A 27,955-nucleotide genomic window follows, 5' to 3' on the forward strand; every position below is an offset into this window, starting at 1 on the left:
TGATTCGATATATTTAAATTGTGTTTATCTTTTTTTTTAAATCGTATGACATCAGGGGAAGTTTCAAACTTTCGGAGAAACTGTCGGATTAAATTTGAAATTAAAAATAGTACAATATAAATATGGAATATATTTTGATGCTGCATACTCCTTCCTATTTCGATATGTATATAAATGGATAGATAGAGATGTGTATGCGTGATTTGTGAAACGAACCTTACAATGGAATTCCACTTATACGAACACCATTTATTATAACAAAATCTATATAGTGCCCAATTAAATGAACTCCTGCCAATTTAATTTGCTTATCTGAACGTAAATTCCTATTATATGAGCGAAAAATCATAGGTAGTGGGGAGAAACAGTGAACTCCTATTATATGAACTCCAGTTATGTTATGAGTATGAGCTGTTTGTCCCCCGATGAGTTCACATAGATGAAGTTCTACTATATAATTTAATGGTAGGTTAATAATTATTTTATGATTTGGTTGTTTAATTTTCTATACATAATGAAAAATTATAATAAAATATTTTATTATTTTCAAATTATTAGTTCTTTAATTTCGAGTAGAATAACTCGCATATGATATCATTATTAGATATCGTTATTATCTTGTTACAGATATAATTCACTTTGCAACATATTTATTGCGCAACGTAAAAATAATGAAAGGCTAACATTATACTTTTTAATGATTTATTTCTCACGCAAATCATTAATACATATAAATTTGTACAGCTAATTTCTTGTACATATTGTAAACTACTATTTTCAAATACACTTTTTAGGTTAATGTACAAACCTATGTTATTCGATTAAATACGTATATTTTAATTGTTCAAAGAATTTCTTCGTCTTTTTATTATTAATTGACTTCAACGGGCTAAATTGATTAATTTGATAATTAAGATTTATTTAATTAAATAATATTCATTATATTAATGTTAATAATGATCAATAAAGCAATATATTTTAAAATACCTTTGCCAGATTTCTAAAATTGTTACAAAATCTGAGTTATATTGCTATTTACTTTTTTTTTTTAGTTTTTAAGAATTTTATTCAGTACTTATGTTAAATATTATATGTAATATAATTATAGATCTACCATACTTTATAACATATAAAAAAGACAATGAAAGGATGCCATGGATGAACACAACAATGATCCTTATGAACAACAGCTTTACGCTGTGTTTCAAAGTTGTTTAACAAAAGGAGAAACTGAACTACAAGAGGATAACTGGTTCAGTTTATGCCATAAGTTACACCTGACGGAACAGAGTGAAGAATTAAAATCATGCATTCAACAACATAAACAAGAAAAGCAATCTATATCATTCCAAGAATTTAGAGCTGCTTTATTAACTCTATTAGGCAAGACACAAGATTCAGTTACACAGACAGAAAAAGATAATATAATAGAATCACAAAATGACGCAAATCCACATGTTGTAGATAATAAATTACCACCTAATAATTCTAGCTCTAATGTAGATTTTTTAAATGGAAAAACAGGTAATTACAATGCTTACATTACTTGTTATCTTTTTTTATGTTTTAATGTGTTTATGTGTTATTAATTTTTAGGCGTGGCAGTGGATGAGAATAGACTAAAATGTTTATGGGAAAAAATAAATACCTGTTTGAAAGAAAATGTAGATTCTGCAACAATCTTTTTTATATCTAATTGTTTAGGAATCCCAGCTCTTCCGAAACAAGTATGTTTCTACAAGTATATTACAAACAATACAAATATGTTACTACACATATGTATGTTAAAATAATATATGGGTATTTGTGTAACAAAAATCTCGCGGATCAGTATACATTTAACACGTATATATATATATGTAAAATAAGGAGCTCTATCAATTACTTTCATAATCAATAGTTTACTATAATTAAAATTTTTTGTTACATTCATTTCTCTAATATAAAAATATATAATTTAAAGTGACATATAAAATATTATTTTGCACAGATATCACAGTGCATTTTTGAAAAACTTGATCAGAATTGTGATGGATTAATTAATTTGGATGAATTTCTTGTTATATTTCAAAATAAGGCAATGGAAGATCAATTAACACTAGATAAGAATAAACAGTCTACAAATGAATTAACTAAATTGGATTTTAGAAAACGAAACTATGATATACATGCTTCTCGCAAAACTAGGTACTACATCATAATTATCAATGTTAATATAACTTTCATTGTTATGCTTTTCTTATTACAATTTTATTATTTTATGAAATTTTTATTGAATATTTTATTTCTATTTGTTAAATAATAGTTTTACAAGGAATAATACTTTTCTGGATACATGGAAACTTTCAAATATTACAAGTACATCGTTATTAACGGATGGAAATTTTAAAACATCTGATATTTCTTTAACTGACTTAACAAGTAGTTTATGTGATGAATTGAAAAATTTTAATGACTCATTAGGTCACTCTGCCATTCGATCTCATATAATGTTATTACGAGATGTTCTTATACTATATCAAGAAGAATTACACAGTTTAAAGTAAGTACTATAACTTACATAAATAAATATTTTAAACAGAAAAAATTTAATTAATGAAAATGTTCTTACATTTTTAGCCTCGTAATAGAGAATATAAATGGTGAGAAGGAAAAGCTGCGTGTTGATATCATAGAAGCTAATGAACGAGCAAACACTCTTGCGCAAGAGATTGATGAGCAACATGTTCGACAAGAAGAAATTGTTCAAAATTTACGAAAACAAATTGAACAACGACATGCTGAAACTATACAAGATCTTTCAAACCAATTGAGTTCTGAGCGAGAAATGAGTGCTAGTGTTTTGAAATCAAAGGATGACCAAATACAGATGTTGCAAAAAGAGAATCACGAGATTAGAAATAAGTTTGTAAATACGTTACAAGAGAATCAAGTTTTAGAAACTGAAAATGAGAATCTTCGTAGTCAAATAGAAAAACTTAAGCAATCAAACAATGAATTCTTAACTCAAATAAAAATGTTGGCAGCAGAGCATGATGAGGTACACAAGTAAACAAATTTTTATAAATAAAAGAAATAATTTAATTTTTTTGCATATTCATATATCATTGGTAATTCTAGTCGCAAAATATAGAGATAAAATATCAACAAGAAGTTATGTATTTGGTAGAGCGTATCAAACAGTTGCATTCAGAAACAGTTCTTTTACGAGATCAAAACGATGAACTTACAGCAGAACTAGACAGTTTAAAACAGCATGATCGTCATAATAAAGATACAAGGTAAGGTGAAGATACAGAATGAAAAATTATAAAAAAGATACTTCAGTAATATAAATAAAGATAAGATTAATTTCTTTTAGTTATTGCAGACAGAATAACCTTCCTGGCAATCATACAGCAAAGAATATACAGTCAAATGAAACTGAAAGTAAGAATAACTCTATACATTTCTATACATTTCATTTATGTTTATTTTTTAGCACAATAAAATTAATGTATAATATATTTTCAGGTAAAGAAACATTTATAATCGAAGAAGATGATTTAGATGTTGTTTTAAAACATTCCACATCTGTAAGTAACAATTAATAATTTATATCCTTTAATTTAGATATTTGATAGTACTCGCCTATTTATATATGTTCCATTTTATCAATACAGCCATCTTATAAATCCAATGAAGAAGAGAATGCGCAAAATTGTAAAAAGATAGATTTAAAACGATTTAAAGATATAGTTATAAAACAATTAAAAAGTATTTTAGTAAATAATAACAAGTGTACTTCAGAAAACTGTGCATTTAAAGATGAAATATCAGGAATGATCATAGGATTACAATCGAATTCAAATACACAATTTTTCAAAGAGACTGAATTTATCAAAAGCATCGCATCTGAGATAGAAACAGAATGTGAAGAAAAAACGAGTGATTTTGTAATTCCCAGACACAAGAATTCCGTTTCTATTAAACGGGTAGTAACATCCAATAATAATGATAATAATTGTGATGTTGATTATTTTAGTAATCAAGATATGAAAAGTTCATCACATAACAAAGTTTCAAGTCTTAGAGATTATCCTCCTCGTAAAGAAGAGTACATAAATGCTGATCATTCAAAATCAAATAAGGAAAAAGATGTTTTGATCACTCAATGCGCAAAGATTACAAATGAAGTTAGTACAAGAACTAATTCAAGCTTAATAAAAAGTGACTCATCTGAAAGTGTTTCCTTAAATTTGAAGTTGAAAGAACTTGAAGCAACTCATGCTACTGAAAAAAAACAATTGATTGAACAATGTGCAGAATTAGAAAGAAGTCTTGATATGTTAAGAGTAGAATACGAAGAGTGTGAAGATTACTGGACTGCTAAATTGGAGGAAGAAAGACAACTTTTTGAGCAGGAACAAAAAATTAGTGATGAGAAATTTTCAGAACTTATAGCTAAAATGGCTGAGTATGAAGAATTAATTAGTCCAGTAGACAAAGTAAAGAATGGTGGACGTCTATCTCCAATTGAAGAAAAGTTTAATTTAGAACAACAAGTAAGATACAATTTTTCTATTTTTGTTATGCATATAAATAATTTTATTTTGTTTATCATTGTAGTTTTTCCTTTAATTCTCTAATCAGAAAAAATATTTTAACTTCTTAAAGTCTTTTATTTTTAAAATTTATTATTAAATAATTATGATTCACTAAATCATAATTATAGTTTACTCTGTTTATTTGTATGTATACTTTTTTTATACAGTACTTAGATCTTGAAGAAGAATTCGAAAAATGGAAAGCACAAATGGAAGAAGAAATATCCCAAAAAGACAAAGAGATTAAAAATTTACACGAGAAAATAAAATCCTTAGAACGACCTATAATGACTGATATGTCTGTACAAGTTACAGATGAATTAATTTTTCCGTCTTTATTTACACGATCAAATTATGTACCTAATGATTCGTTCAATATTCAACCATCCAGTGATTCGGTTTTGAAGTTAGCTCAATGTATCGATAATATTCACAACCTTCCTGAAGAATATAAATTTAATAAAATTCTGGAATCTTCGACCTCGTCAAATGACTTTACTCCACGACTATCGAAAGATAATTTAGATGATGATAATTGTAACCTGCACCAAATATATCCCCATTATCATCACAATGCAGAATATTATTTTCTGCAGAATACTTCGAAGTTGCAAAATTTAAAAGCGCCAAATTGTCAATGCATGCGAAATGATGCACAAGTAGCTTGTATAAACATCAATATATTGCAAAATTTAAGTATGAAACTTCAGGCACAAGAGCGTAAAAAAAATCAATTGCAAGAATGTTTGAAGAAACAGCAATACCACACTGAACGTGTATTACAACGTAAGTCTTTTACGATCTTATTTAAATAATTATATATGTTACAATATTAAGTTGCTATTATTTCAGATATTATGTCTCAACACCAAGCAGAGATATCTGAATTACAATGTCTTCTTCGTAGTACTCAAGAAAGACTTCAAAGAGAATTTGAAACAAATGCAGAGCAGGTACATAATTTTTACAATTTTTTTTATGATTTTTGATGTTCTTGTATATCATTCTTAACTAACACTGATTTAGTTCAATATAAAATTTTTGATTAAACATATTTTTAATTTCTTTATCATTTTCCACAGGCTGAACAATTGACACGAAATGATATATTAGTAAAACATCTATACACAGAAAATGCCTGTTTAACAGCTAATTTAAAACGTTTACAGCAACATTACAATATCTTAACAGGATTAAATGCTGAATCATCTTCAATATGATATTACAATCAATTATCAATAATGTATAAAAGGCAGAGCTCTATTAATAAAATATTAGTAATAATGCTACTAATATTTTAACGTCAGAGTGTAAGTCAGAGGTAGATACCCTATCTCAATTGTTAATTGTGATACATACTATCTTTTTTCAATTATAGTATTAGAATAACAGTAAACAAAATTAATATTTTTTTTATGAGTGCTCATTTTAAATCATAGAATAATTTAAAAATTCAAAAACAAGCAGTTGACATTTTTTAAAATTGATATACGTCTTTTATTTTGCACTTTGAGATTTGTGCAAATATATATCGATAATGTCGAAATGGTTATACATACATATATTTCTTGAATTTCATCTTGTGCATATGTGTATAAAAATATATTACATGAACATAAACTTTGATACAATTTATCATATAACATTATGTAGTAGGTGATATTATGTAATGTGATAAACAGAAAATCTTGTTTTGTTTTGAGGATTTAAGGACAATGTACTATAAAAAGAATGATAAAATTATCAATAATTAAGAGAGTTGAAACAATTAGAAATTTACATTTATGTTTAAAGCAAACAGTATTTATTACTAGACTCAAATTGTTTCTAACGTAAACAGAGTTTGAAAAACTAGTATGTTCTTCACTTTATGACGTTGATTATTATTGATAGAAGTATATAATCTGCCTTATAATTTGTAAGTTACAATTATAAGTATATCTCATAAAATCCTATCGAATTCATATTCTTAGATCATTTTTATGAAATTAAAGAAAACAAACAGTCTAATTATGAATCATGATAAAAAAGACCCAAATTAATTAGTACAAAAAATTATTCTATCATTGTTACTATTATTTGGTATTCATTAAGTTATTATGTATAAATAGATATTTTTCAGAACGATTTGGTTAGATTCTTTAGCCTAAATGCCAAAGATAGGAAATTTCTTATTATTAACTTTATTAAACAAATCATTGCTAAATATGTTCGTTACTTGTTGCGTATAAGTAAATTATTTTTTCTTGGAAGCTTATTTTAGTTATTACAATCAAATTACAATAAAATTATTTTGTTCTTTTTATAAGATGCGTATTTTTTAAACATCGAGAATAAAGCTTATACGAAACAAATACATATTATATACACAGTAATATTATCATTTATAGTAAAAGTAAAATAGCAGAGAAAAAACTCAAATCTTAATACTGATTCTTTAGACTAAAATTTCCTTCTGTTTGCTTTTTATATATTTTTAAATATAAAATTCGTGAGATTCTATTTAATGTGAAGTTAATTTTTATGACAATTATGTTGAATTTATTAATATGTTTCATTAAAATAAATTGTTATTTATGTTCTCGAAATCCTCAATGTTCGGAATGGTTTTAATTCAGTATTACAGATTTAGACCTTTATTATGCATAATCAAGATTAATACTATCATGATCAATATTTTGGGTTCAATTATGTTATATTACATAATTCAATAGTCACATAAGAATACATATACAAATTACTGTGTGTATTGAATATCCAACCAAATATATCCGCGGTATTGTATAATATATGGTCATATTTAGCTTTATTTAGCATATAATAATAATAGGTACTATCTGTATATACCATACACACACATATACAACTTACTTTGTATAGTAATTAATCTAATTGAGATTTATCTAATTTTGATCATATCGCTGCCATATAAAACATTTTGTACATGATATTTATATAAATGTTTGTATATTACTATTCTGCAGCGAACTAAGTTTCTTCACATTTGCCTTATTGATGACTCTTACACAATCTTTGTAATTATATACCTGGTGCCTTAACGACTATAATATAATCGGCAATAGGGTGATTTTACGTCAAAAAACAAGTCGAAAATATACAATAAAATTTTTTCGTATGACTCTTCATTTTCAGAAAATCAAGTTTGAAAATTAAATATATTTAAACTTGGCTAATTAAGGACTAGGTATGAGCAAACAATCAGCAGGAAGTTATTCTATATGAGAAAAGAAGTATAAAATACAAAAATACAAAATACAATCTTTCCGTTTCAGTTTTCTAGAAAATAGAATTTGAACATGTTTAGTTATTAACTTACATTCGTATAATAAATTTCCAAATTTATCTTTTAAAACAAGAAAACAAAATAGCTTATGAAAAAATGTTATTTTACATTTTTAACTTATTTTCAAATATAGAATAATTTCCGGTTGATTATTTGCTTTTGCTCAGTCCGGAATTAGTCAAGTTTACTTACAAAATTTTCGAATCCAATTTTCTGGAAAGTGTAGAGTCATATGAAAAAATTTTATTCTATATTTTCAACTTCATTTTTTACGTAGAATCACAGTCGTTGGGACACCCTGTATATATTTTTATATATTATATTTCTTTATTACACTGTTGTTAAATTATCTCGTCTTCAAGTATTCTATAGTTTTTCATAACGGAATTGTTAAACGGCAATAATTACAGTAATACTAATAGCAAATTATACGACTTTGATGCAATAATTAGAAATTTAAGAAGTATAATTTGTTTTATTATTACAAAAATTATGTTTCCTATTGTATTTACATTGTATGTTGTTAAAATGTACAAAGTGTATTAATGAGTAAAGAGCATGAAGGAGGAAAAAGCTTCAAATCAAACTCAAATTTTTTATTATTATATTATACCTTACAAATTTTGTTTATTTATTTATATTGCTTATTTAAATTATTTATAATGTTTTTACTACAATTTGAAATGTAATAAATAATGATAAAAAGAGCACGGACTACTAAATTGTGTATTTATATTTGAAAATCTAATTTTTCTTATACCTTTCTATAATTTTATCTTCTTTCATTATATCGTTAATTTATTTGATTCAATTACCATTGATATAAAAGATTATTTGTTTTAATTCTTAAATGAATCGAGTTTCTTTTCATTCTATCATTTTTTAGATAAGAGAAAAATAATTCAATCAAGAAAATGTAATTATGTTATAATTATTTTTATGCAGATTAATTAAATTTATATGCATATTTCGAAGAAGTAGTATTTATTAGTAGTATTTATTACGTACCTTTCCATCAGCATCACTTATTTCGGAGAAGAATTAAATTTAAAGGACTGCAGATACGTGAACACGAAAGATATTATTTATTTATAATTTATGAGGACAAACAAGTAAATTTACATAGGAAGGACACTTTCAGTAAAACACATTTGCTAAACCGTTAACATGTTTAACATAAAGAAGGAAACTAATCGGAGTCTAATCACCAGCCTTGCTGATATAGTCTTTCACCAAACGGCGTTATATTTGATGCGCCACAAAACAATCTAATCAGAATTATGAAACATTCTCGAAGCGAAAGCACGATAATTATATGCATTTTTTGTTACTAATTATACTAACACTAATTTTTCGTCGCTTCGTAGCGAAAAATAAAGGACTTAACGTGATCTTCAAATGGACACTAAACATTCCTATCTCTTTATCTGTTTTGTCTCTCGTTCTTTCGCTCGCTCGTTCGCTCTTTCTCTCTCGCGCGCTCTCTTGTTTTCATCTTATTTATTCGACCGCTTTTTTCTTTCACTTTCAATTCCTCTATACGTAATCTATAATAGCGTCATAGTAAACTAGTAAGGTACAAACAGGAGTTTTATACATGGTTTCACGAGAGAATACATTAAGCTCAGGTCTTATCTCTACTTTTACGAAAACATGGTCCTGTGTGTGTCCAACTTTGCGAGACAAATGTTTCGTTTGGAACCCTCCGGCGAATCCTTTTTGTCATTTCTTGAAAGAGTGAGCGGAAATCGACGGAAATCGGCGCGAGTTTAAGAATGCAATTTTAGACACGCACGCAAGACAAACTTCGCGACGTTTACTCGAAAATGCTGACGCGAATGAATTACGCAAATTAAAAATCGGAAAGAAACGATTCGTTGATAGATGTCGACCGGACAACTACTTCATTCATCTAATTATCGATAACGAGAATACGAAAATCCGTTGCTCATATTAGGCATATTACTATGCACGTGTACTTACATGTTAAACTGTACGTATATTCAATTCGATTCGTTTCGCAAAAATGGTCGACGTTGTTTTGCTTTGGGAATCTAACTTAAAATTAATATCGGTATATAATTTGTGACATCGAAATTAATATTTTATTTATTGAGCAAGGATCTAAAACATTCTTTCTTCTTCTCAACTAGCGAAACTAAGGCTATGACATTCATATGAACGATTATTCGTGCACGCTGCTTCGAAGATGATATATACGTTTACTTTACGACGAGAAGTAATTTAGAAGGGATTTGCGATTGTGCATGCTTACTTTCGTGTTTTTTTTTTCTTTTTTAAGAATCGAAAACAGCAAAACGATTAAAAAGAAAAGAACAAGTATGTTTTTTTAGACTAATCAAAACAGAAGAACAACGAATCTATCGATACAACAAAACGATTAATGCCCGATTCCTTAAAACGATATTATACGAAAACTCGTCGGAAGTTTTCTTCTCAACGTCATGGAAAACATCGTGCGTACAATTAACGCTAATATTCTCTAGAATTAATGTATATTATTATCTAAGTATTCTTTCAGGTAACAACATCGCAAAAAAAGCTTCTAAATGTCAATATTACACAGAGAGGTTATGTGTTACATATTTGCAATGCTATAAGTAGTCACTGGTCAAACAGTTTCCATTAGAAACGTCTGTCTCTTGAAATTAAACTAGTACGAAAGAAAAGAAATACAGTTTCGAAGGAGAGGAGAAAGGAAAGACCTAAAACAATGGGCATCGCAACAATATTTTTTACTAAGTACGAAAACTAGCATTCTGCATTTATACTCGTTACAGAATTCGAGGAGTTTCCTTCGAAGCAGGTGCATCACAGTTATACAGTTTGTTTAGCGACTGGGTTTTCTATCTAATCGTAGTTACGCCTTACAGCCTTAAAGTCTAATATCATAATTTGCCCGTGTCCACGGGTACGGTAGGTACAATATTATTGACAATCATTAAGACGGATCCTACTATTTAAGTATAATTAGGTACATTTTGTGCAAGGTAATCGTTGTGTGACAGAATATAGGACAAGTGGCTACGCACTCAAACGACTGAAGCGTCTTTGTAAAATGATGCCGTATCTCTCTTTTTCTTTCTCTTTCTCGTGTGCACATATACGTCTTGCCTCTATCTATACTTTTCGATCATTTTGTTCGTTTCGTTCTTGTTTTTTTCCTTTGTATTTCCTTCCGTTATAGCCAGTAATTGTTCATTTCTCTCGAAAGACAAACGAAACAAGAGGATCCGACTCGTCTGGTGTATAAAGTATATAAAGGTTTCTACCACAGCCCATTTAACGATATATCATTCATATATATATATATAATATATATATGTATATAATATATATTATTGTTATATTATCATATACGTATCATTAATACGATTCGTAGTGTACATTGAAACGTAAACATATATAATATATATATAAAAAACACTAAGAACGACAGATTTAATTTTCTTTCCTTCTCTCTCATATCCAAGCTCGCGCATCTGTTACGCTATTTGCTTCTCTGCTCTGGCCCTCGTTCTTTTCCTTTATATTTTCCAACGTCCCTTTTTTCTCACATTCCGACAAATTTTTTCACGATCATCCATATACTATTACGTTTACCCGGAACACTGTACGATCCACGTTATCGCGGTAAACATCTATTCACTGGCGCTTATGTTAAAGGATGCCGAAGAATTCTCTTGTCTAAACGTCGAAGAAAGGGCTAATAAGAAAACGTCGTTTTAAAGTCCTTAAGAGTTCTCTCTGATTTAGTTGGATTGTCGATTCAGTTTCACTTGAGAATAAATAATGCGACCTTTTTGGGTTATTAGCGTTGTAAAATCACAGCCCAAAAGCATCGAAGAAGTTGAACAAACGAACAAGCTAGAGAGTCGATCAGACACGACACGTGCGCCAATCATTATTATTGCCGTTGCCTCGTCTTCGATTCGAGCAAACCTTTTGTTTTCGTTTTGTCACACGTAAACAAATAATACGAGAGAAATAAGCTCAAACGCAAACGGAAAATTACGAAACTAATCGATGCTGAAGCAAAAGCGTACGCGTTGATATTAAAAATTGGTCAAATTGTTTCTTCTTTTCCTTCTCTTTCTAATATTTATAAGTTTCTTTTTCTGTTTGTCGCTTTAAAGGTCTTAAATTGTTTATATGTACGCAATAAAAAAAAGAAAGAAGAAGAACCGTATGCTAGTAAGTGACATTTGAAAAAGTCGTTAAAAAATGCTTTCTCGAGTAATATGAAAATATTCGAATCTGCAAGCAATATCGGTAAATAATATCAATCAAAAACGCTTCAGTTGAGATTTAATCGATTATCCGAGAGATTTCGGGAACACAAATAAGAAATTTGTAATGGAATTCTAGTAAAAACCACTTTTATTGTACCATTGTTCTAATTCGTCCCATACAACATCTGCGAATCGAGCGTCATCGCTTGGGCTAAAATTATTGATGATATACCTCGGTTAATGATTCTCTCTCTTTTTTTTTCCGGCAGTATATAGTGTACTTTATCGCAATTAGTCTCCTGACACGAACCTTTTCTCTTTTAAAAAACAGTCGTAGAGTAACACAACGTTGATACGAGTTAAGCGTAACGAATATAAAGATTCATCGGGTATAGGCAAACGTACACGATCGCTTGCGAAAAAACGACGACGAGAGTGAATGAACGTATCTTTTCTTTTTCCTCCTCTTTCTCGTGTTTTGCGATTCGCTGGCACTGTCGTAAATAACAACACATTTACACGAATATTAATGCATCCGTAAAAAAATTATTTTGTGCAGTTTACAGAAGGTGGGAGTTACCGTCGTTTTTTTTCAAGAATCTCTACAGTCTTTAGCGTATGTATGTACGTACGTGTGTGTATATGTGTGAATGTATAATGTTCTGCACGCATGACTTGTTAAAAATTGATGCACGCCGAGACGCATAGCCATTTAAGATTTGAGCACTGTTCTTTCTTTTTTTTATTTTTCATCTCCTCGTTCGACCACGCTTATATATTTTTCCATTACATATCTTTCTCTCTCTTACTTTTTTTTTTTTTCGTTTAATTTCTTCCGCGATATTATCTACATACGTTGTGATACTTTGTTTGCTTAAAATTTGATACACATGGACGCAATGTTAATGTTCAGTCAAATTTTAAGCACCGCGCGAGATAGCAGAATTCGCTATTTAAGTGTAAACGGCTCGACATAATTCTAATCGCTCGGGGCTCGTACATCGAAGCACAGATTCGCGTTCTATGATCGAACGTCATGACAAAATCTGCACTTTGTTTTTGTCTGTGACACGTATCCACGTGTAGCACGCGAGACGTTCAAAATTCGACGAGCATCCGTCGTAATGGAATCGCAGGCGAATAGTAAACGTCTGCCGCGTGTACGTACGCGCGTGAGCAAATAATTAGACCCGAAACGTTCTGCACCTGCTGCGTATTTCTTTTCTTCGTGGCAAGTGACAAGAGATTATGCGATGCTTCACGAGCAAAGTGCAACCTTGATAGCACGCGAATTCCGAGGATTTTCCGATATGTTCGAAACACGATAAAATCGAGCTCTGTATTTCGGCCTATGGAAGCTACGTAAGCGATGATAGACTAGTGTAGTGATCGAGTGAAATTTTTCGTAGCTAATAAAAATCACTGAGATCGTTACGCGAAAAATAATTATTCCTCTCTGCGAGGCGTTTCAAAAAAGTTGGACAAAAATTGTAAACCACTTTTACATGTTGTACATGTTAAAATAAGAAAATACGTTCATAGAAATACGTATCTTTATAAATATAATTTAACGTAGCATTAAGATCAAATATCGCAAACATCGAAATAGCGAGACTGTAGCGAAAAATAAATAAAATAGTAATAACGTTAATAGTAAATACAACGAAGATAAGAGATTAGTAAAAATATTTGTGCTAATTTCCGTCCTTTAAACATCTTTAAGCGACTCTGAAAATCTTATGGTAACTGATAGTAAAATAGAGTGTACGCGTGTATCGAAACTTACGCGGAACACCTCCAAAGTACTTTGGAATTCCTTCATGCACATATATTTACATAAATACTTCCTTTCGCGCTCTGACTTACGCATTTACGCCGAAATTTTTGCCCAACCTTTCTGAGATGTACGTCTAAAAATAAGACACTCAAAATTCTTCTTCAAGAGCGTCGATACCGGATTTGCGATCCTTTAGAAACAGTCAGAAGTACAAGAATCTTATAAGCGGCGATGAAAAGTGAAATTCTTTCTTTCGCTTAGGTTCGAACGGAGGAAAATAGAAGAAACGAAAAACCGAATTGAGGTCTTCTTTCGCGATCGAGGAACTTTTGCAGCCGTGTAAAAGGTCAAGTTCTTTTTCTTAAAAAGAAAAAAAAATAAAACCCCCCTCCAGACCGTACGTCTGTAACAGTATCCAGGATCGATTTGCGCGACGAGTTTTCTAAGACCGAACTCGCATTCTCTCTCTCTCTCTCTCTGTTTCTCTCTTTCTCTCTCGTTTCTACCTTGATCGTTATTAGGAAAAATGTGCTAGTAAGAAAAAGCTAATCGATCTTCGAGTTACCACTAGAGAAACGCACGCGAATCTACAGGTGATTCCTTACAAATGACGTCCTCAATCAAATTTACTAACCGACAACCGCAAAAACGGTAAAGAAATCCGGCGTTTGGATTTCGATCACGCTTCCTCGTCGAAGTAGACTTTATTCCGATGAAGGAGAAATCGTCTTCAACCGTCGCTATCCTCCCTAGCGTTGCAAATCTATGTTAAATAACTATTGTAACGCGATCGTTGTATAGTATTTGGTATTTAATGGTCCGCAAACCAAGCAGTATTCTCTTCGCGATGTCGATGTTTATTTAGACTTCATCTTTATTATTTGTTTAATTATTATCTCTCTTTCATTATTTGTTTAATTTCTCGATAATACTCGACCATCGTTGACCCGTTACCCTGAAGTTTGGAATACCTTTTTTTTTTTGTTTTCTTTTTTGTCTTTTTTTCTTTTTTTCTTTTTACTTTTCGAAGTAAAACGATTGTCTTCGTACGAACGAACGAACCTACGCGTATAATATGATGGCCAGGAGATCGCACTTCCTTTTCTCGTTCGATGAGGCGGCGAAAAGCTGGATCCCGAAGGATCTCGACAATTCGTTATGAGAAATCGTGTCGTCGAAACAGAATGTTCCATGTCTCTCGTAACTATCTTCGGTTTACGTAGTCTCGATCGCTCTTGTGTAACCGTTAAGAAATATTACAACGTACAAAATCTGTTCTATCGTGTAAACCATGTAAAATATAAAAAAGTAGAAAAGAGTAGCAGTGAGAAATAACGAGGCAATGATATAGTAGAGAGCGTTAGGACCAAGAATATCGGTTCTCCCGTTGGTATCAACGTTCGTTCCTCGTGGAACGTCTCATTCTGGCGTCACCAAAAATGACCAAGGTGGAAAAACTCAGGATACGAAGAACGTTCCGAGAATTGATTTTTATATCGATGACTCAGTTACGTGGAATTGTTTTTGTTTCCATTGAAATTTCAGTAACAGCCGCCTCGTCACATTTTCATTGAGATTTTCTCCAATTATCGAGATCCTTCGTCAGCACCAGGAAAGAATATCGATCAGGCCGAGCATTTCTTATGCTTACGTGCCTCTCTTCTGGTTGCATTTCCCTGAGAACTTTCAACCTGCGATCTAAATTACTCGCTGAACATTCTAAACATCGGCGATACAACGCTGCTTTTATTTTATACGTCTCCTCCTCTGTCTTCTCTTTTTTTTTTTTTCGTTTTTTTTCATCCCCCCACTCCCCCCTCGTTTTTTCATTTTCCTGGACACTGAAGCGTACCGATGATTGCGACATTCGATCGCTGAATTTGATTGAGGATCCGTAGCAGCGATCCATAGTTTAGATATTAGCGGCGAAAGCGACAATCCTTCACTGCTCTTACCACTTATGCAATTTTGCATACGATTGTGTCCATTTTTTTTCTTTTTCTCTGTTTGTCCATCATATATACATATACATCATATAAAGCTAGTATCTCGCGATAGTAGCTCGAAAGCGAAGAGAAAACGTGAAATTGAAAAATTCGTTTCTTCGGCTAATAACGTCGAACGCGTTGGAATAGAATATTATCGTCGCTTACGCGAAAGCATTATTAAGCTAGAAAACTTTCTAGTGTTACTACGCGGACAATGTTCCTTTGCAATACGTTCAACGGAAGAAAGAAACGAATTTTCTGAATCGTCTTCCATTTATCGTTTAGCCCCGACCCCATAGACAAGAAGATATATAATTATCCATTTGCATTAAATCTATCAATAGTTGTGATATCTCCTTTTAACGACACGAATGATTCTCAACGATTGCGTTTTACTTGTTTCCTTCCTTTTTCTTCTGTTTTTCTTTTTTTCTTTTTTTCTTTTTTTTTTTTTCGTTCAACGCGAAACAAGTAGAATTACGTTAATCATCAACCTACTGGCAAGACAACGCTGACACTCGTCATCAATCATCGATATGTGACGTGTTACGGTGCGCAAACAACGTTCAAACAATCATCACTGGTATAATCGAAAGGAAAATAAATATAACTTTTCTAATATAATTACCTATACCGATTAAATACAGTAAATTAGCTAAATCGATTAACGAAGGAAAGCAGGAATAAAACTTTGGCAAAATGCGTTTGAAACATCGGTAAGATGCGAAACGTGTATTTCCGTTTTGTTCATTGTTGTTAAGCAACGAAAACGAAGGAAAATATTTCAGTTTTAACGTGTTTCTTTGATCGACAATAACACGATATCCTATCAAGGAATTATTCTATGAATTATCGTAAATATGAAATCCTTAAGCTAAGTCGATATATATATATATATATAAAAAAAAGTAAAAAGTAAAAGAGAAAACAAAAAAAACAAAAAAAAAAGAATACCACAGGCGATAAAATCAAAGAGACAAACGAAAAAGAAACGAGGAAGGATCGTTGACGAAACGCGTATAATTGTCGCGTAATTTCATTTTTTTAACGTTCTCTCGAACGAGAGAAACGTCGAAAAAAGATCGCTCCGATTATTTACAATTAAACGCACCACTCCCATCGACGCGTATTGCACGAATAAAAAATTATAGTATACGCGTCTAGGATTAGCGGAGAATTATACTAAGAATTTGAACTAACTCATCGTTGCTCGTCAGCGTCGATAATCTCCAAAGAGTTCTCGATAATAGATGCATCAACGAGCAAACAGTGACTCGAGTATCAGCGGCAAAGTAGCGAATCTCGCCAGAGGTTTGACATCGAATATTAAACGATATCTAAGATTTGTCCGTCTCCTAACAGCGAAATTTCCCTAAACGCCGTGTTCACCGGCTATTTCGAATTTCACAAATTTTCCTTTCCTTGTACACGCGTACAAATATCATCTAATTTATCTAATCGTCCGTTTCCGACGTTTTACTACGAATTACTCACGTAAATGTCCACATATATGTATATGCATATGTACGTGTAATATGTTATTTATCTATTAATCGTTTACTAATCGTTACTAATTATCGACTTCGTCTTCTCGTTCACAACTCTACTCGACTATTATCTCTTTCGAATCTTTGCGAACTATCGCTAACATCGAAGTAACTAAACTTTACTACCTTCTTTCCTAATCAGGAATTACAGATTCTCTCTGTATCTTTGTGATTATATGTGTTCCCTACGGTCCTTGACTTCTCATAGTATCAGAAATACTCATACGTAAGTTCTCGGCGTTTGCTTCTCGAGTCTATCTATTTTTCACATCGATAACACGACGTTCGATATTTCATCGATCGAGTAATTCTATTCGATTGTTGTACACGAGGTTATGAGAGCTCATCGATATCTTCTGATAGAACGATTTACAATCGTTGATTCGAAAAGTACGAAATTGCTAACACCGTGGATTAGTCGATTTTCCAACTGAATATTTTATCGATCTCCGAGATAAGATAATGTTTTTTTTTATACATATACATGTGCTTCAATTACTGCACTAGAGAAGTTGTTTATTCGAGTGGATGAACGCGTGAGACATGTAGTTTCAGATCTCGAGAGTTCGATACGATCGAGTGTAAGTTTCGAATGGAATCAATCGTACAAATCGTACAAACATTCGATAAAAACGTTTCTGAGTCGCTAGCCGCCAAACAATGACTTAACGTTATTATTACTAAATTATTACTAAGTTACCGACTGACGGATAGGAAGATAGTAGCAAAAGCACAAATACACTAGAAGTTTGCACCGAGGCTTCGAATTATAAGTACAGATTGACCGACTGTGTAAAAAGGTTTACGTAAAAAGATTTTTCAACGTCAATAGGTTCATAGATCAACTTAATCTTCCCACCGGTTTATTTACCTTGAATTACATTATCGCATAATGTAATTATCGATGTATTGTTATATAATGCACAATACAATCGTCGTTATTTCCAAAGATTTATTTATCTCGATAAAATATTTGTTCGATTATATAATTTAAAAAACAGTATATTAAGTATTCAATTTCGACCACGTTTTTATAAATGACGAAAGATGGTAAAGGAAGGTAGAGAGAGAAATAGATACGCGTTAACGACATACCTATAAATAAGAAATAAATACTTTTTACTCGCTCTCCATAGCAACCTTTCTCGAAAGGTATATTGCCTTATATTGGCAATCTATACCAATAATTTCGAAACAAGTTGCACACGCGATAGGCCTCTATGTTTATCTACGTGTAATAATAAAAACTACAAAAAAAGTTGCAAGGAAAGGGACGCGTCGTCCTCTCAAAGTCTCTCAAACGATGTCGTCGAGAGCGAAGTTAATTTTCGAATCCACTAAATTCGCGGCTTTCAAGAATATTTGAAAGTTCCAGCACCTCGAACTTGTCGAGTCAAGCTCTTAGGAAGCTTCTAGGCGGAAACAAATAAAATACCTATCGCTAGTTTGTCACACCTAATATTAGAAACTTTCTAAGCTGTAGCAGAACCGCCTCTTTCTTTATCGGGTGCCAAAGAAAGGTAAAGTCACACCGATATTAAATACAGAGGCTTCGACAGAGCTAGTCATTCTAACACGAACAATACATCCTCCAATACTATGTTACCTACGTACAATTTCTTTTTTTTTTTCTCTATATTAGTATCTTTTCCTTTGAACGTACACTTATTGCATATTGAACTTGTTATTATATACTTGTCGTTATCCCTTCCCTTGTTTCCATATTTTACAGATTTTTAATTTAACTCTTGATTGGAATCATTGGGATTTGTGAGGTCCACAAGAGTTTCCATCGATTTACTTTACTTAATTTTCAAGGTATTATTTTAATTTACGAGATAAAAAGACGACGAACACGACCGACGATCGTATTTATCGCGCGAGACATAGAATGCAAATTAAAACGAAATATTCCGAAATTAAGTAACTCGGATCTAACTGAAGCTTCGTTACCTATAACGACAATCCTCAACTTGCGAAATCGCCATCCCCTCTCCGCTGACGTGACGGTAGTGTGTATAATACGATTTAGAAATCTCTTTCTTAATTTAATACGATCATTCTTACTTTAGATATTTGTGTTTCGTAATACAGTTTCTACATGAAAATCATGAGCGCCAGTAGAACCAGAAAACCGAAAGATCATACCGATCGCTCTAACGAGTAACGGGATAAAACAGAAAATATAAGTATGCAAGATATTGCAGACATTCTTGAGGATGTTGACTTTATTACAGAAGCTAATACTAATGAGTCGTGAGTACTAGAAATACCAATGAGTCGTTAATGTATCATTAACAACGATCCCGGTTACGAAGAATAATTGTCTATTCGACGTGCTGATGATAAAATTTGGAGATTTTAGATAGCTTTTAATACGTTTTCAAAAGCTCGATAGTTTTCCTCGTACATTTTAATACTTTATCAATCGTGTGGAAATAATTTGATTGGAAAAATCGTAGTAAAAGAAAATCGAATCTGCTATGTAACGCACACTCGTCATAGAGACAGAAAATTACAGATTACGATCAAGCTAAATTTTACACGATCGTTAAAGCGTATACATTGTCGAAGATTACATGGAAAAACGAAACTGTTGTCACGGTAATTATATTACGTAAATACGATTCTTTGCACCATCTTTAAAGTTCCTCTGAAGCTGTACTGGCGTTCGAAGGTACGCGATAAAAATCGTTAACTATCGTACAAATACTATCAATAGCATTCCGTCTATATACGATCGAGGATCGTTCCAAGAAAAATATTGCCTTTTAAATGGGCAAACACCCATAATTCATCCACGTTACGTAGGTGTGTGTATATCTTAGGCATACATGTTCACTTTGTAGAAATGGGTAGTTTTGAACGCATCGCGTTTCCATTAGTGCCAAACAGTTAAATGTTTTCCATGGCGAAATTGTTCTATTGGTCGATTACTATCGTATTATTAATCAATGGTGTAAATTGCTCAGCGATCGATAACCGCGACACCTTTATTGACTATATATCGAACTATTTTAATCGAATTATATGGGAACTTAATTCAATTTCACGTGGAACTAAACACCGTGATATTCATAGAATAAACGTGGGTAAGAGTTAACGTTCAGGCAATTCGTGCACTGACGAATGCTACAACGAATCGAGAACGAAACGAAGACTAACAAGTGCAAAGTAATTGACACTCGCCAATTGGAATGACCTGGACCAACTGACTCTGGCTACTTTGAAATAAAAATCTACACGCTTGAAAATAAAAATATCAGCTCGAGACAGTATTTAATATCGTTTATAATATCTATTAAACTTAATATATTTATCCTATTAAAAAACGTAGCTAGAAATTCTTATAAAATTACCCAATAATGTTCCGTGTCTAACGAAGTACGCAAATTAACGAGATGCTTGAACACTTGAAAGTTATTTTACAGTATTAGGATAAAGAGTAGAAGTATATGTACAGTAAGGTATAAGTAAAGAATAGGAAGGAAACGAGTGTTGTAAAATACATAAATATCAGATTAACAAGTTTGCTATTTGCCTCGGGAAATATATGAAAACAGCGACACACCAATTTTGGCGTGTGCTGCTTATTGATCTCGTCGATATACGTTTTGTGCCATGGTCACAGTGTAGCACGTGTCAGATTTAAGAAAACGATAGGCAATCCGAGGTGAAATAATTCCGGTTTACGAGAGTTACGTTATTCGAGATCTCAGGAATAGAAATCTATTCCCGAAGATAGATTTGCAACAAACTAAAATCAGAGCAATTGCGAAAGAATAATTGCAAACTGACAGAAAGGCATGAATTCGGAATTTTTTCCAGCGTTTTAGATTTTTACAAATAAGTTATTATAGCCAAAAATATGTCAAAGAATTCTAGATGCAAAAATGCGTGAACATGACTGTACTAGTATCTTTCTTACAATAGAAAAATAATCACAAAGAAATCAAAGCAATTTTGGCAGTGAAAACAATTTCAAAGGAAAAATGGCTAGTTGTTCGACAGCTTTTTGTTTAAACGTCAGCAATGAATGAAATGAATACTATTCGAGATTAACGTAAGCGTATGGAATAAGCTTGAAGGAAAAGGGAAATGCAATCGTAAATTCGATAAGTGAAAATTGTACATTAGAAAATTGAAAATCCAAGGTGACAACGATATTTAATATTGCCTGTTCTATTTCGAAATTCTAATCAAACGAGGAATACTAAGATAAGAAGGATCGTAGAACACGCGTTTTCGGAGTGTATCTCGAAATTAGACGATCGAAGACGAATCACGTCAAATTATAAAACACTAACGATTTATAAAATTGAATTGTACGTTTGAAAGAAAGAAAAAAGAAAAAAATTGAACACAAAAATCGATACTGACCTCGATATCAGTCGTACAAAATACGTAATAAACGAAATTAAACACTGTCTAGTGTTGCGCGCTAAGTTAATTCGTATAGCGATTACTTATACGATTGAAAATGAATTATCCGGACCCTGTACTGATCCTAATTATCATTCGGAATTTTGGGCGAATATTATCGCAATATAAGCGGAACGATTTCGCGATTAACATCCTATGTATCTATCGGCAAAGAAATAGTTGAGTCTTATGAATACCCACTTAACGTCTTGAGAGTCTCGTGAGTTAAACATTGGTCGGTTTCTTGTCTACTTCTCTTCGTTATTACTTTGTCTGCTTTATATACATCTCTGTATGGACGATTAAGACTTTTCCTATGTAACTCCTTGTTGCCTCGTGAGCGTTCGCAAAATTAGTTGTATACTCACATACACGAGCATGTGAACGTACATATACGGAATGTACAGGATGTTTCGCTAATTTTACACGCACGCACATACACGCATACACACGCATACCTTTTATTACTTAGAACGTAATTTTAGCTTTTACGACACATCGAATTATTCGGTAAATAATATCAACGTTAGGTAAAGTACAAGTATGTACAAAACTGCAAAATATAGCAGCGCGAGAAGACCTAATGTAAGAGAAGACTGGCAAGAGATCAGGTAGCAAGGAGAAACAGACAGTATATTATCAGACATACTTGTACCAGTATGCAACTAATCCGATAAAACCTGCTTTTTCATGCGATTTCTTTTTATTTATTGATTATAACGCGTGTTAATTTCAACACACAAACTGATTGTCCGAATCGGAAATAATCTCGATTTATAAAAATTCAATCATTTTCTCCGAAACCGAAATTTCACCGACTATTTCAATTAGAAGCAACTCGGACGTTTACGGTCGAAAGTTCAATGGAACAAAAAGGTTCATTTGAAAGAAAAGTATCATTAGCGATATCAGTGAAACAACCTGTACCAGTACATGTACACGCGCTGGATACATATATATTTAGCTATTATAGGTAGTTTATAATATCACATGCAAATTTAAATAGGATTGTCAAACACGTATCTGTACAGATAGTGTTCCTATTCTTAATGATGCTGCGTAAGGTAAATACGATACGAGGTAATCACTGAATACGTGCGCATGCACATATAATATGTATATATATATAATATGTAACTTCACGCGAGAGAAAGCTTCATTCGTGTTCTTTTCCAACAGGAAGAAGAAAACAGAAGTTGTACACGCATAGAAGAAGCTGGACGAATGCAAATGGCGCTACTCTTTCTTAAGTGATCTCTTCTATTCTCCTTTTTCTATGCAAGTGAAATTCATCCGCAACGTTTGAAGAAGTTGCAGCTGGCAAAAGATATTTCCTATAATTTTACAGAATTTTGATAAAAAGCATCCGCTTCTCTGTGTTACGATTAACGAGATTCCAATGTTTCCGCGACGAACAATGCAGTATGCTGATCAACGTGAAAAATAACATAATCATTATTCATATCGTATTATTATCCTTTTACGTTAACAGCTTCCTATGAATTACGTATGCGTATTGGAAATTAGGATAGATATCGCGATAGAAATGGCAAAAGATAATGGACCGTGCACAGTAGAATTTCCTTTGTCTAAACATTCTCTTACGAATATTCGAAGTTATCGTTCAAAATATTTTAAATCAATTACGTGCCACGGTATTCATATTTTCGATAGAAAATTTATGTACGTTGAACCAAATAGACGTTTAAGATTCATAAGTTTCATATTTTTTCATTTTGTCTGAAACATTTAGAATTGAATAATACCGATAAATTTTCATATTATACCGAATATATAAATTACAACCTCGTCTTAACGATAGTACGCAAACCGATATGCTAAATACTGATTATTATGTGAATATTTATTTTTCCAAACGCTTTTGTCTCCTGTACTTAGTTCAGATAATGGACATTTTACTGTCTTACTTATTGATAAATTGAAACGTTGATAAAATGCAAACCGAAGTCGAACATGAATATTTAAAAAAAAAAAAAAAGAAAATGGGTTATCACATAACGTTTTTTAGACTAGAAGAAATAGCGAGAAAAATTATATCGCGACACTTTATTCACGAAAGCTACAAGAAGCCTTTGAAGAGATCGAGTGTACTAGCATAGATAATTCGGATGATTGCACGATATTGGCAATTGTTCTGGCTAAGTACCATGGGTTAAATGTTAAATGAAACATTTATTAAAAAACGATTCGCGATATGAGCGCGAATATCGCCAACGTATATCTCGATGGTTTCAAAATTTTTCGAAGAGAATGTTTCTAGCCGATACCTCACAGTTATAATTGGACGTGTATATTTATCTATCGATATCACATTCCAAGTTATAGCGTAGAACAGCGGTAAAAGCAACTGGCTGAAGCGAAAATGTCGAGAACAGGAAAGAAACGTCGACGTTAAAGAAGAAGAAAGTAACAAGATTTGACTGCGTTCATCGTGTTCTTACCGCGAGAGTAAGTTCCTCGGCGTTAAGTTATGTACAAATTGGCATTATATATATCACAGTTACAATATAAACACGTTGACAAATGCGGAAGGAAATTCTGTAAAGCACTGCTTGCTTTCTTCTTCAGCCTAAACAGAGCTATAAAAACTCGTTTCCCTTTATCACGTTCTTGGATGTACATAACGCAAGCAAAAGTAATCTTTTTCCTTTTTCATTGTACCAACTCCTTTTTTTAATGAGCCATTCGGCAATCTACCTTACCCTAACAAAGACATATATTTTTCGTATTTTTTTCTTTTTTCTTTCTTACGTTCCCATTAAATTTTCGCTAAGACTATACTTTCGACACGTCCCCGGACACGTGTTTCATCGTTTGTCCCGTTTGATTATTGAAATGGAAAAGAAAAAAGAAGAGAGCGAACGTCGCCGTGTGACTCTCTTCCAGACCACACGCGTCTCTCCTTCGTTGCCTTCGTCGTTTTCAGAGAAGGGAAGAAAAGAGCAGGGGACAAAGTGAAACGTAAACGAAAGAGCATCAACGTAAAGGTAATGGGTTTTAAGTTCACGTACTGTCCACTCCTGAAATTAGATGAAACGAATAAGTGAGGAAGAAAAGAGGAAAAGAGAAAGAAGGAAAGAAACAAAGAAGAAGGAAAGACAAACAACGAAGTTGCGAAGAAATGCAAATGTCCCTTCGTGTTAATGAAAAATGAGGTTCACAGATATGCTGATATACGTGGAGACGATGCTCGACATGGTCCCCAATGATTATGTGTAAGCGCTATGTAAAAGCGAGTTAACAGTCTGTATGTATATCTTGCACCTTTCGCAAGACTGGATAGTACCGGGCCCTTCTCCGTTAAAAGCTTGTCTTTGCAGCCGAGCGATTGCTTTCATTTCAGTACAGTAAGTTCGAAGACGCGACGCCTCCTATATCTTCCTTTTAATAATTCACCATGTAATTATATCGTTTGAAACTTTGTGTCTACGTGTAAAGTCAATAAACTTTATTTCTGCTTCCTCGATACCGACCCGTATGAAAACGCGTTCGTCCAAGTGGCTAAAACAATCAAGAAACTCAGTTTCACGTTACATAATAGTCATTCTTTAAAAATCACGTTTCCATCGGTGAAATTCAAATTTGTATCTTTCAAGTTGTAAAAATAAATAGATATAATTGATAAAATTATCAGTCGATACGCGAGTGGTCTCGAGCAAAGGAGAAATACGATACCGATATAAAATCTTTTTGTAAAGCTTCAAGAATTTTGCGAAACGCGCCAATATAGAGGAACAATGTAGTCGAAAATCTGAAACGTTATTTCGTTAATGTGATCGGCAACAAAGACAGCCAGAAAATTGTATCCATAACAACAACTATCGCTAGAAACTAAATTAAATACTTCGCTACTAATGTCTCTCCTGCCTAAGATTGATATAGAAGTACCGGAGAAATTAATCCAACACACCGTTTTTCTCCCCCTTTTATCATTGGGAATCACTACGTACACAATGCAGCTTAAATGGGAGTTAACGGACATATGTACAGAGATGATTATATTAAAGCTTCACCGATATTCGATAACCAACAACCGATTTTATGAGTATTTCTAATCACAATACAGGCCGATTGATACAGCTTAGATATTAAGAAAGTTAGACCTTCAGACAGCAAAAATGTTGCACCTAAGTTTCGTTATCTCGTCATACTGTCATCTCTACGTGTTGGACACTATATAGATTCACATTTTCTTTTTTCCCCCCCTTTTTTTTTCTAATACGGAGTACTCTTGCTCGTCGTTGTGCGAATACCTGTTTTATAATTTCATAGGAATACGGAAATAATCGTCGTTCAAGCATCTCAAGAACGTAGAACGGAACGACGTTCGATGCTTTCGTGGAGCTCGAACTTGCGCGATTATATCGCGGCTTAAATTATAATAAAACGAATTCGTACGAAATTGTACATACGCACGTTGGAACGTTAAAATATCCTGAGCTTGACAAATCATCAGTATGAAAGAGATTACTCAATATTGAGTAGAGGAAATGCTGAACTTTGCAAGTCGGCCGTTATAGAGCTAATTAACTTGCCTAGAACGTACATGTAGTAAGTATGTAGGAATAGTTTTGTGTCTCACGTATGCACGTTAAAAATTTTCTATATACCTTATACAAGTTGTACGTATACTTGCACATAGGTATGTGCACGTACACACATAGACATGTATACGTATAGGTATACGTACATATATAATATCCCACGTATATGTGTGTAATTATATACACGAATATTTTGTATTTTATTTTACACGTAACTGTGACTATGTGCTGTGCGTAAATGTTACGCCAGAGCACGCTTTTGTGTATGCGTGTAGCGAGTATGCGTTAGAAAAGTCCTCTCTTTTAACAAAGATTTATGTGTAGTATAATGGACATCATTTGCGTTGTATATATATCTATTATATATATATATCTATATACCGAATCAGATCAAAGGCTACACATATTTCACAGATTGAGAAAAGCTCACCCGATCTGAAATTTAAATTGCCGCATCGCATCTTCAATTTTTCGAAATATTCGAAGTTTTCGAGATGTATTTTGACTACCTGATATACATCTTGGGTCACACATTTAAGGAAGGCCACATTGAACTAGTCTAAGAAATTACTGCCTAGCACTCTGAACAAATATATTGATAAAATTTAGCCTATATTATCTAGCCTATGACACATACGCAAACGAGTAATAGTCGGAGATTCTGGCGAACGTTCCTTTTTTCTCTTTTTCTTTTTTTCTTTTTTTATATTTCTTTTAGTACGTCTGAGCAATCTTGTTCTCCGTTTTTCCTTTCTACGAGTATCGGATCCTCAATAAATTTGAAATGATTATCTTTGGCAATGTGAAATACGCAAGACAACATACCCAAAGATAAAAATATCGACGTTCGTAAGTTTTCTTTTCATTAGTACATTAGCAAAGAACAAGCAAAATCACTTGAAAGTGCGACATATGTACGATAGATAACTGGATCACAAGTATTGTATACCGAGAACTGACACTCTCAAGACTGTAGGATAAAAATATGTACAGTAGAAAACTATGGAGTTCCTATAATATTAACTTGTAAAAAGTAGACACGCATACGATTTTCCTATTTCGACGCAAGTACGCGTACTTTTCCGTATGATGCTTTGAAAACTTCGCAATTAGTGGGCGGCATTTTTTTGTCTCAGCGATAAAATTATGATAAACGCCAGCAAAAGCTTTTCATTAACGTAACGCAGAATACGTAAGTAAAAAGCTGCTGGACTGGATCTATGTTTTGTCGCACAAAATGGAAAAGCGGCTTTCAAAATCTTGCTAGGTACAGTTTGAATAATCGCCAACGTCACCTGCTATCTGACTTTCATTACGTTTTATCACAAGAACTGGATCTTTAGAAGTTTCCACGACTTTCTTTTCTATATCCAAATCATATAATAATGTAGCTTGTAATGCGTTATACATACCAGTTCTTGCATATCGAGATGCCTTCGTCAATTCGTAGACACTGGCTGCCAATGTTAATATATCTGTAAACATAAATCAATAGTTTAAATATAAAAGTTTT

At 32.4% G+C, this 27,955-nt stretch overlaps 2 protein-coding genes across 3 annotated transcripts in view; one reads left to right on the plus strand and one right to left on the minus strand.

The window, feature by feature from the left end:
- On the plus strand, positions 1-12,742 carry LOC126869861 (blastoderm-specific protein 25D). Of its 2 annotated transcripts, none has more exons than XM_050626961.1 (13): positions 1-465; positions 1,109-1,524; positions 1,597-1,727; positions 1,991-2,187; positions 2,306-2,542; positions 2,620-3,040; positions 3,121-3,281; positions 3,371-3,429; positions 3,514-3,575; positions 3,663-4,544; positions 4,754-5,372; positions 5,439-5,539; positions 5,669-12,742. In XM_050626961.1, exons 2-13 carry the CDS (start codon positions 1,155-1,157, stop codon positions 5,804-5,806), a joined length of 3,378 nt encoding a protein of 1,125 aa, XP_050482918.1. In that variant the 5' UTR covers positions 1-465; positions 1,109-1,154; the 3' UTR covers positions 5,807-12,742. The 2 variants fall into 2 exon arrangements, with proteins under 2 accessions (XP_050482918.1, XP_050482916.1); XM_050626959.1 differs by having other exon boundaries at positions 2-465; positions 3,362-3,429.
- The window catches only part of LOC126869863 (meiosis-specific coiled-coil domain-containing protein MEIOC-like), a 23,277-nt gene continuing 4,274 nt past the window's right edge, over positions 8,953-27,955 (minus strand). Inside the window, exon 5 of the mRNA XM_050626963.1 lies at positions 8,953-27,917. Coding sequence (XP_050482920.1) covers positions 27,706-27,917 — 212 coding nt within the window. The 3' untranslated portion in view covers positions 8,953-27,705. The remainder of the gene's footprint in view (positions 27,918-27,955) is intronic.

Source organism: Bombus huntii, chromosome 9, assembly GCF_024542735.1.
Source record: "Bombus huntii isolate Logan2020A chromosome 9, iyBomHunt1.1, whole genome shotgun sequence".
Classification (NCBI taxonomy): domain Eukaryota; kingdom Metazoa; phylum Arthropoda; class Insecta; order Hymenoptera; family Apidae; genus Bombus; species Bombus huntii.